General features: G+C 33.9%; 2 protein-coding genes across 2 annotated transcripts; one reads left to right on the top strand and one right to left on the bottom strand.

The window, feature by feature from the left end:
• Window positions 1-354: 354 nt before the first annotated feature.
• On the top strand, window positions 355-3920 carry LOC132311476 (scarecrow-like protein 3). The gene is made up of 2 exons (XM_059809380.1): window positions 355-812; window positions 1002-3920. The coding sequence occupies exon 2, from the start codon at window positions 1200-1202 to the stop codon at window positions 2610-2612; it is 1413 nt and encodes a 470-aa protein (XP_059665363.1). The 5' UTR covers window positions 355-812; window positions 1002-1199; the 3' UTR covers window positions 2613-3920.
• Window positions 3921-4557: 637 nt separating this feature from the next.
• LOC132314065 (valerianol synthase TPS8-like) lies at window positions 4558-8455 on the bottom strand. The gene is made up of 7 exons (XM_059812980.1): window positions 8336-8455; window positions 7839-8103; window positions 6726-7098; window positions 6292-6510; window positions 5893-6031; window positions 5258-5506; window positions 4558-5099 (listed from the first exon to the last, which is right to left on the bottom strand). The coding sequence occupies exons 1-7, from the start codon at window positions 8453-8455 to the stop codon at window positions 4800-4802; spliced, it is 1665 nt and encodes a 554-aa protein (XP_059668963.1). The 3' UTR covers window positions 4558-4799.
• Between the last annotated feature and the right edge of the window lie 2260 nt (window positions 8456-10715).

The following is a 10715-nucleotide window of genomic DNA, read 5'->3' as shown; positions in this document are numbered from 1 at the left end:
TTTTCTCGAGAATAAAACTGAACTAGGGTTTCAGACTTTCAATAGATTGCCACCTAAGGAACTCCGCAAGTGGAGATAAATGTGCTATCTACTTTTGGATGTTTCCGCAACCTCCTTGTCTCTTTGTCTTAATATGAGAAGATAATACCAATTTGGAGGTCTTTGTTATTGGAAAGAAAACAAAAACAAAGTTTGGAAGCATATTTGTGAGGTTTCTTGTAATTCACAAACTTTTGACTACTTGACAAAAGAAAACAGAGACCATTGCTTGTCTTTGTTATGACATGTTTGGAGTGAAGTAGAGATTGGGGAATATTGAACCCTTTGGCCAGCCCTTGATTCCCCATCCACCTTAGGTGTAGACAAAAGAAACTTAAAAAAGGATTAAATCTAGAGAGAGAAAGACAAGTGTTTAGAGAAAAAGAGGTGTTTAGAGAGATAGTGAGTGCAGCGCACTCCTCACAAATTCCATATTCCTGTGTGTGTGGACTCCTGTGGGAGGGGAAGGACACCGAAGTAGTAACGACAAACACGACCTCCACGCATTGTCGGCAACCCAGAAACCCTTTAGACCAACAAAGCTTTAATTGAATCAATCAAACGTTTGATTTCTCTCTATATATCGCTATATATCAAAAAATAGGAAAAACCCAAAACGCTGCAAAAGCTGTGAAAACAGAGAGATTAAGAAGTAGGTCTGAGGATTTTCTTTATGTCTTCAAATGGGTTCTGATCAATTGTAAAACTGAGTAAGGGATTGGTGATTCTTCGTGTGGTTGCTGAGATCTTCAGAGATGTTCTGAGCTTTGGTGGTACTACTGTTCTCTCTTAAAATTTTCTTGATTATTTCTTAATATGATCTGAATCTATGAAATATTTCTTACCCAATTGAACTTGTTGAAGATTTCAATTATTATGCGCTCTCTTTGTTTGATCTGTTATTCACTTTTCTGCCTGTATAATCTGAATCAATGTCTCTGAATTGTGTTTATTTTTTCCAGTTCTTGTGATTGATCCAAAGAGTTAATACCATTTTGTTGCAAATTTTGTTCTTGCATGAACAATTTGATACACTTACAATACCTTAGCCGTATTGACACTTGGATTGATCTTCAATTCAGTCTAATTCTATTTCCCAATTGAGATGTCCCATCTTCCTTTATTATCCAATTCAAATATTAGAATTGTTGTTGACACCCATGTTTCAAGACGATAGATCATCATCTGTAACTTCATCACCTTTCCAAATCGTTCCTAATATGTCATTTTCACCTGGTTTCGGATCACCACACTCATGGCTCAAAGAGCTTAAATCCGAGGAGAGAGGTCTATATTTGATCCAGCTAATGCTCACTTGTGCTAATCATGTAGCCGCCAACAGCCTTGAAAATGCAAATATTGCTCTTGACCAAATCTCCCAACTAGCCTCTCCTGATGGTGATACTATGCAGCGTATTGCTGCATACTTTACCGAGGCACTAGCCGAACGGGTCCTGAAATCTTGGCCTGGTCTTTACAAGGCCCTGCATGCCACTAGAATGTCTTTGGTTTCGGAAGAAATTCTTGTTCGGAAACTGTTCTTTGAGTTGTTTCCGTTTTTAAAGGTGGCTTTGGTGATCACGAACCAAGTTATTATGGAAGCCATGGAAGGGGAAAAGATGGTTCATATAGTTGATCTCAATGCAGCGGAACCTGCTCAGTGGCGTGCACTTCTACAAGAGTTGAGTGCACGGCCTGAAGGGCCGCCCCATTTGAGGATTACAGGCGTTCACCAACATAAGGAGGTGTTGGAGCAAATGGCTCATATATTGACAGAGGAAGCAGAGAAGTTGGATATTCCATTTCAGTTCAATCCCATAGTTAGCAAATTAGAAAATCTCGATATTGAAAAACTTCGTGTCAAAACCGGAGAGGCACTAGCAATTAGCTCGGTTCTCCAACTTCATTCTCTTTTAGGGTCTGATGATGAAGTCCTGATGAAAAAATCCCCATTGACACCAAATAATTTAAATGGAGTTCACCTGCAAAGAGTCCTGCAAATGAACCAAAGTACTTTAGGTGACTTGCTGGAGAAAGATTTGATCAATGGGTATAGCCCTAGTCATGACTCGGCTTTGTCGTCGCCACTATCTTTGACTGCTTCAGGAAAGGTGGATGGCTTTCTCAATGCTTTATGGGGTTTGTCGCCAAAGATCATGGTGGTAACAGAGCAAGATTCCAACCACAATACGTCAACTCTCATGGAGAGGCTGTTGGAATCGTTGTATTTTTATGCGGCCTTGTTCGATTGTTTGGAATCTACCTTGCCAAGAACATCATTGGAGAGATTGAAGTTGGAGAAGATGCTGTTTGGAGAGGAAATTAAGAACATTATAGCGTGCGAGGGAATTGAGAGGAAGGAAAGACATGAAAAGCTCGAAAAGTGGATTCAAAGGCTTGATTTGGCTGGCTTCGGGAATGCGCCGTTGAGTTATTATGCTATGTTGCAAGCAAAGAGGTTGTTGCAAGGTTATAGTTGTGATGGTTATAGGATCAAGGAAGAGAATGGCTGTGTAGTGATTTGCTGGCAAGATCGAGCCCTTTTCTCTGTATCTGCTTGGAGTAGGAGGTAAATTTTGACTATTATTATAGAATGTTTGAGGTTTTTTCTATTTCGCTTTTTATTTTTATGAAATATTTTGTTCTTATGAAAGTGGATGTTGTTAGATCGACTTATGAACCTCGTGCTCTTAGTGACACATATATTAAATTTTTATAATTTTGTTTCTTATGAAACTATGTTTTGTTTGGAGCTTGCTGGTGATCTCTCTCTCCATAAAATGGACCTCCATGGTTACTTGGCATCAAATGCATACATTGAGGTGTTCATAATTGCATTGACGGTACACTTTTTTACAGTTTGTGTTGATGCTGTATTGTTTTGGGGAACAATGCTCATTGTTTCAGAAATACAACACTGGTGGCATTGTATTGGTTTGCACATGGTGGGGCGATGAGATTTGACATATCCATTTTTGGGACTGTTGAAATTCGAAAACACAAGGCAGAAATAAATCATAGACCTTTTAAGTGGTAAATAGATTTGGAAAACGGTGGAAAATTCTAGGATACCCTGTGGTATTGTACCTCCGGGTGTTTTAACCGTTGGATGTGGTGGTGGGGTTCACCTGGAAGACCTGGAGTATCCAAGGTATTGCAGAGCTTCTCAGAAAATTTGAAGTTAGTCTCCAAGGTATCTCCTTCTCCCCCAATATGTTTTTTTGTATTGAAAGACAAAAATTAGTAGTATTGGTTATTTTTCTTGAAATTTGCGTACTAAAAACTATACAAAACTAATTTCCATTTTGAGTTCCAGAGTTCTCATACTAAATGGAGCTAAAATAAGAAAATATGGGAATATAAATACTCTGGTCCTGTGGACAAGAGCAAATAAAGAGAGAGATGCGTTTGCACATTTGAGGGCTTCCGGATAGATGTGTGTGCACATTTTGGAATAATTATAACATGTGGGCAAAATTTTCATTTTAGAGTACCATATATTTGATCTATTTATCTAAAATAACGAGGGCATAAATAGTAAATTCAGTCTAATTCTTTCTAATATTAATTTAGTCTAATTTTTGAGGCCTGTAAAAGATAAAGAAGCATAAGGCTCCGTTTGTTTGGATATAAAATAATTTTTAAAAAATATTTGTTTGTTTGGATATAAAATAATTTTTAAAAAATATTTTTTTATTTTTTGGTGTTTGATTTTTGTAAAAAATTTAGGATGAAGAAAAATATTAAAATTTAACGAAAATAACTTATTCATCAATTTTCGACAAATAAAAATGAATGACAGGTGGAACTCAAACTAGATAAAACCTATGCATCAACAATCCCCCCCCAAAAAAAAAAAAAAAAAAAAAAAAAAGACAATTGATCAATACTCATTAGCGAAGCGTGTGTATACACTTTTAACTACTTACAACTTTCACATTGATGGTACTCCCCAATCTGCTACTGCTGTTCATAATTCTTGTTATTGTTCGCTTTCACGTATCGGTTCACACGGTCGTTACAATCCACTCTCTAAGAGGCCTGACATTTCTATCAGTTGGGTTAGATTCCGATATCAGTTGTAACGACTACTATATCACATAGTATGATATTATCGACTCGAAGCCGCAGAATTTTACTTTTAAAATTTACCCAAAACACCTCCTACCAACTGGAATGTACAAACCCTACATACGTGGGATTTTAATCCATAGCATGCTAACATGAATTTCACTAGTGCATTGCACGTGGTTCTAATTAGTATATATATATGTGTATATATATATATATATATATGAAAGTTGCAACCTTTCTAGACGATAGAGGAATATAGAGTAATTTAAAGCTAGCTAGATTATATTAAAACCCTTATTAAATAATGAAAGTCAAAAGATTCATATAACGATGAAATATTCCAATAGATGAACATCAACCAAACTATTTGGAATTAATCAGGCTAAGATCACACACAACAAATATTTAATAACAACAAATAAAAATTTAGACAAAAATCACACATACAAACTTTTATTCAAGAAAAAAGAGGATTACAACCCTACATATTTCACTCACTCACTAAAGAAGACACACAACATACACCTCACTTATTTTCTTTTTGTTTCTTCCACCGCCTCACACACACACAGGCAACTTTCTGAAACAACGGTGACTTACTCCAACACAAGCTATTAAGTAGACTTACTCCATGCACGTACAAGTAAAAACCAAACCCCACATAGACAGAAACAACAAATTCATGTCTATAGGGGTATGGGATCAATGAACAGGGAGATAATATGATCTTTCAACATTACTTCTGGATGAGTAAATCCATCGTTGCACTTGTAAATGCCATCAAACACGCGCGTAAGATTAACAACTCGCATGAGAAGGTTCATTGAGATGGAGTTTGGGTTGAGGAGGCATTCCTCATTGATATCCTTCCAAGCATTTTTAATCTTTTTGTAGAACTCATCAACTACCTCTTCTTTTGAAACTCTTGCATGTTGCTTCATGTAGCACTCAATCCCCGTGGCAACATGTCCCCTCTTTTGTTCTACCTTCAAATTTTAAAGATTCATCAATATATATATATATATATATTAAAGTATTGATTAATGTTCGATACATATAGCATAAATTATATGTTTGTATTATATAACTTGTGTTTCATCAATGTCTAATTAGTGATGTAAATTTATTATGATCAGATATATACCTCGCGGCTCATTATGTCATCTATGAGCCGGCCGACTGTGTTTGAAGCTATAAGAATTTTCGGTTTGGCTTGTAGCCAATCAAATGCCTCAGTCGTAGCAATTTCTCCCATGTCCATAAAGGATTGTATTGCGAGCAAATAGCAAGCGCCAGTGATCAATGCAATGTCCATATATTCATCAAATGATGGCACATATCCTTCATTGAACCACTTTGCCTCAACGTAGTAACTCCTTGCTACTTCTTTAAACTGGTCATGAGTTAAAACAAAATAAATACGAGTTACTATTAGAATTTATGAGATATAACGAGCTTATTTGGTTTTCTTTTTGAGAATGATTTTCACTTTTCAGAGAACTGAAATTCATAAAAATGTACAAAACGCTCAGGGACATAGCCAGTAATCGGGTTCAGGAGGGGCATAACTCTTGGGTTATATATATACAAACGCTTGGTTGAAGTTTTTCTAAAAACTGGTTTATGAAACCTTTTTTAAAGAACTATTTTGATGAAGGCTAAACCCAACAGGGCCGTTTCCTTCTCAAACATGGGAATATTGAAGAAATGAAAACTAAAATTATAAAGAAAAAGAGAATATATAAATTGCATAAAAAAACTTGGGAACGTAAGCCATACTGCTTCTTTTGAATGATGAACACTATAAGATCTTCCTTGCTTTATCATTTCTTTTTCTATTTCTTCATAGAAATCTAGGAGCATCCTGTAGAATATCTTCATGTAATCTGGGAGCTGATCGATGGCACTGATATCCCACCTAAAAATTATTGAATTATTCAACACCAACAAATATAGTTGATCAACAAAAATGAGCAAATCAACGTTCTTCACTTCTCTTCTTTGATATTGTCGTTGAGAAGACAGCTTAAGGAAACAAAAATATGAAGACTGGATTTTGGTACAAGCTAGATTTTGAAGGGCTTGATGAATTAAGACTCAAAGTTTTCTTGCCAATTATGCAATAATCTTTAATGAGAAACTCAAAAAACAAGAAAACAAGAATTGCGTGAATCATACCTTTGTATTGCATCCGTAAAAGGTTTGAGTTCTTCAAGTGTACCATATGCATCATATGTATCATCCATAACTGTTTGCATAGCGATAGTTTTTGTGAGCATGATCCTCCCAATGGAATAACGAGGTTCAAAGTATGTTGTCATAGCCCAAAAGTAGCACTCAACGATTCTATCTCTTGTATAAGAAAGTTTTGACATAAAGTCCCAGTCTTTCCACCACCTATTTACAATACAACGCAATCTGATTTAGGCCAAATATTGTGCCCCCTCTCTCTACAATACCCCTAGGTACCATATTTATGAGGTTTTCAGCCGTTGGATGTGATGGTGAGACCCACCTAATGAATGTCCCAACGGCTGAGAGGCCCATATTCTAGAAATCTCTAAATTGTATTTCTAACATACTGTACATATATCTATTTATATATATATTACCTTGAGACGTGGCATAATTCTTGCTTGTGCATCGACTGTAATTGATTGAAGTCCAACTTTGCAAGCTTCAGCAACAATTCATTCTTAGAAACATCTTCCTGGTAAATAGAGATGTAATTCCTTGCTTCCACTCTTGGGATGCCCTTGTGAAGTGGTTGGTTTAGGGCATACATCACTTGTTTTGCAAGAAAAGGGCTTAAATGGGTTACCATGGATTCAAGGTGAGTAGTTGTGAAAGCCAGAGCCTCATCAAGAATATCTTCTCCATGTATCCTTAAATGTGAAGCTTCATACAGGTTTAGCATTCCCGTTACATCCCCAGTAAGGTTTTCCTTGAATTTACCATTGCCGCCTTTAAATTTCTTGAAGATATCTGATTCAGAAGTTAGCATATCATATCAGCTCTATCTATATGAAAGAATAAGTTATGTGAATGGGTGTATATGCAACTCCAAAATCTATATATGTATAAATTCACCATACACTACTTTTTAAAACATAATTCCATAAAAATGGGCTTTTACCGAATTTTAGTGATTTTAATTGAAATTTTGAAAATCATTATTTAAAGCAAATTAATAGTGACCTATTGATAAATTCTAAGTTGTTCATATTAAAAAGGCTTATTAATTATATTTTCATTCATTAATATACTTAATCTTGAAATAAATGAAAATGCATGTCATGTACAACATGCCAGGGAGAGAAACTAAAAATAAAAATAAAGAATTAGAAAATGATATAATACAAATGGAAAGTAGAAGAAAATTGAAATTGAACTCAACTGATCACACCATCCAAACCAAGCTAGGGATGCCAATTTGGCCTCGCACCAAGTTTCCAACCCTCCCTTAATGAGAATATGTAATGAAAAGTAGGAGTTCATTATTATATGAAAGTTTTATAATATTTAACTGTTTTTAGAGTCTAGTATGACTAGTTGATAATTTCGTGGCAAAATAAAAAATTAAAAAAGAAGAAGAAGTAAAAAGAAGCTATTGGAAGTTGGCCAGTTTGTGAGGCCCGTTAATAGAACTCTAAAATCCATTGCAAGCTTTCTAGGCTATGGTGGGTGTATACATATATTGTATCTATATTTGAGGACGAAATTACCGCAAGACATGTTATAACCGTGTTGTCTGAATACTCGAAAGCTTATAGTAGTTGTGCACAAATCATTATCTTGCAAATCCTCAAGGGAATGAAAAGTTTGCTCCAACTGGTCTTCGATCTCTTTCTCAAAGTGATAGGAGATACCAAGGCGTTCGATTGTGTTGATCAAATTTATTTTCTCTACTGGTTTACTTTGCGCAGTTACTAGCATACTTCTCACTTCTTCTTTCAACCCTTCAATCTCTTTAGCATGCATTTCAAATACCTGCATAAGCACATGCATGAATGCAACTTAAACTGAGGCACTGATTAAATATAATTTAATCTATTTTGAAAATAAAATTAAAAGAAAATAAAGAAATTAAAATGAAGGAAGAAGACAGCATGGGATTTGTTTCCAAGTCTTCCCATCCAAAAGAGAAAAAATAACAAAAAGAAATCACTGGCTTGCATGCATTAATTAGATAGAGAACACTTGGGACAGAGATGTTAATTACCTGGTTATCTAAAGAGAATGAGAGGAAACGATCACCCCATAAACTAGGCGGGAAGTTTGCTAATGGCCGAGATATCTCGGGCTGACAGTTTATAGGATTGCTAACTTCAATGGAGGCCATTTAAGATGATTTAGAAATTTCTTTTTGACGTACACGAAGGTTCAAATATATTGGCTTTATAGTTTATACTACACAAACATACATATATATAGAGGTAGAAAGACAGAGGTTGTAAATTTTTATCATTATTATTTATTTTATTTTTTTTACAATTTATATTTATTCAATAGAAAATGGATACAACCATTACATGTAGAAAGATTTAGGTGTGAATCAATACGTTACTATTGTATAAAATCCAACATTGACAGTTTACCGTTTCATTTGTAGTGTTTAACACAATCTAAGTTAGAATATTATCTTTAAAAACAGATTTAGTTCGAATTAAGGGTGGCAATTCGTAAATTATAACCGTGTTATATCGATTTAAGAGTATTACATTAAATAGCTCAATCTGAATAGAATAATAATTGTGTTGTATCGATTTAAGAATATTCGTGTCAGAAACTTTTAACACTAAGCCGACATATTTATTAAATGGGTTATACGTGTAACCACCTATTTAGTAAAACAAAAAATTATATATATTAGTTAAATTATTAATAATACTCAATCAAATTATAAATATTAAGAAATTATAAATTTCAATCCAACCAAATAATTAAATAATATATCTGTCTATAAAAGAGTAAATTATAAGACCCAAGTTTAGATAATTATTTTTTACTTAAATATAAATTTATTTATGACACATGATTAAACAGATATAAATAGATTACGCGGGTTACGCGGGTTGAACCATCTCAACCCAAATACGACATAAATATTAACTACACGACATGATTAACTAAATAAGTTAATCGTGTCGATTCGTTTATAACCCAAACTCGTTTAAGGTCAACTCAAGCCCGTTTAACTCGTGTCGTGTTAGAATTGTGTTGACCGGTCGTGTCAAATTTTGCCACCCCTATTCAAACACAACTTAACTTTCAAATTTAAAATTTTAGGTGCAAATTGAACTGAAAATGAGTTGAATGTCAACTAATCATTCAACTAAATCCAATTTAACACACTAATTATTAAGGAAGTATGACCATTTGTTCCCTTAGAAACTGGCCGGAACCCCCAAATCTTTTCATTTGAAAGGAGGAGATACCATTTCATGAGCTAATTTCTTGGTGCTTATTCGTTTAACTTTTCCTTTATTATTGTTCTAGCCATTTATGTTTATTCTTTATGGTATAATTTTTAGCTTTTGTGAGTTTAAACACTTCTTTATTTTTGTTATTCTTTTCTATGAAGTGTTATGTATGAATTTTTTTTATTATTAAAAAAGAAAAAAGAAAAAAAGAAAATAAGAGTGTTATTTTTGCCTTAATAACTCTCCAAAATTAAAATTGGCTCACACTTTTTGTCGTATGGGGTGACATCCTTGGACCTTTGTCGCATTCCTTTTAAGCCAACGTGATCAGATTCACAGAAGAATAATAATAATAATAATAATAATAGTAAAAGATTTGTCTAGCAGCACAAAACACGCAAATGTTTAGCATTTTTTAAAGATGTCATAAGGTACTGAATGGATTTAATCATATGTGGTGTGATTCACATGATAACAATAATAATAATAATAAAAGAGTTGCATAGCAAACCAAAACAGGCACATGTTTAACATTTTTTTAAGATGCCATAAGGTACTGAGACAATTCGTCCAACGGTCCAAGATGGGGCATAGGTAATCCAGACAAGATACTGAGACAATTTTTTTTTTTTTTGGAGGCAAAGATAAGGCAACCAAATAATTAAATAATATATCTGTCTATAAAATAGTAAATTATAAATATTAAGAAATTATAAATTTCAATTCAACCAAATAATTAAATAATATATCTGTCTATAAAAGAGTAAATTATAAGACCTAAGTTTAGATAATTATTTTTTATTTAAAAATAAATTTATTTACAATATATGATTAAACAGATTTAATCAGGTTACACGGGTTGAACCATCTCAATCCAAATATGACATAAATATTAACTACACGACATGATTAACTAAACAAGTTAATCGTGTCGACCCGTTAACAACCCAAACTCGTTAAAGGTCAACTCAAATATGTTTAACTCATGTAGTGTTAGAATTGTATTGACCGGTCGTATTAAATTTTGCCACCTCTAATTCGAACACAATTTAACTTCCAAATTTAAAATTTTAGGTGCAAATTGAACTGAAAAGGAGTTGAATGTCAACTAATCATTCAACTAAATCCAATTTAACACACTAATTATTAAGGAACTGTGACCATTTGTTCCCTTAGAAA

This window comes from Cornus florida, unplaced genomic scaffold, assembly GCF_030987335.1.
Source record: "Cornus florida cultivar Cherokee Brave unplaced genomic scaffold, ASM3098733v1 CherokeeBrave_3.0.0_Hap2_Chr06, whole genome shotgun sequence".
NCBI lineage: Eukaryota > Viridiplantae > Streptophyta > Magnoliopsida > Cornales > Cornaceae > Cornus > Cornus florida.
The sequence above is the reverse complement of the archived record's forward strand: the minus strand, read 5'-3'. Positions and strand labels throughout refer to the sequence as shown.

What these genes read in the sequence shown, in the direction of transcription:
- LOC132311476 (XM_059809380.1), top strand. Translation starts at nt 1,200, where the DNA reads ATGTTTCAAGACGATAGATCATCATCTGTAACTTCATCACCTTTCCAA.
- LOC132314065 (XM_059812980.1), bottom strand. Translation starts at nt 8,455, where the DNA reads ATGGCCTCCATTGAAGTTAGCAATCCTATAAACTGTCAGCCCGAGATA. An exon ending in CGGTTATAACATGTCTTGCG is followed by an intron (nt 7,099 to 7,838) that starts GTAATTTCGTCC and finishes CTTCTGAATCAG; the next exon opens with ATATCTTCAAGAAATTTAAA. An exon ending in TTTACGGATGCAATACAAAG is followed by an intron (nt 6,032 to 6,291) that starts GTATGATTCACG and finishes AATAATTTTTAG; the next exon opens with GTGGGATATCAGTGCCATCG.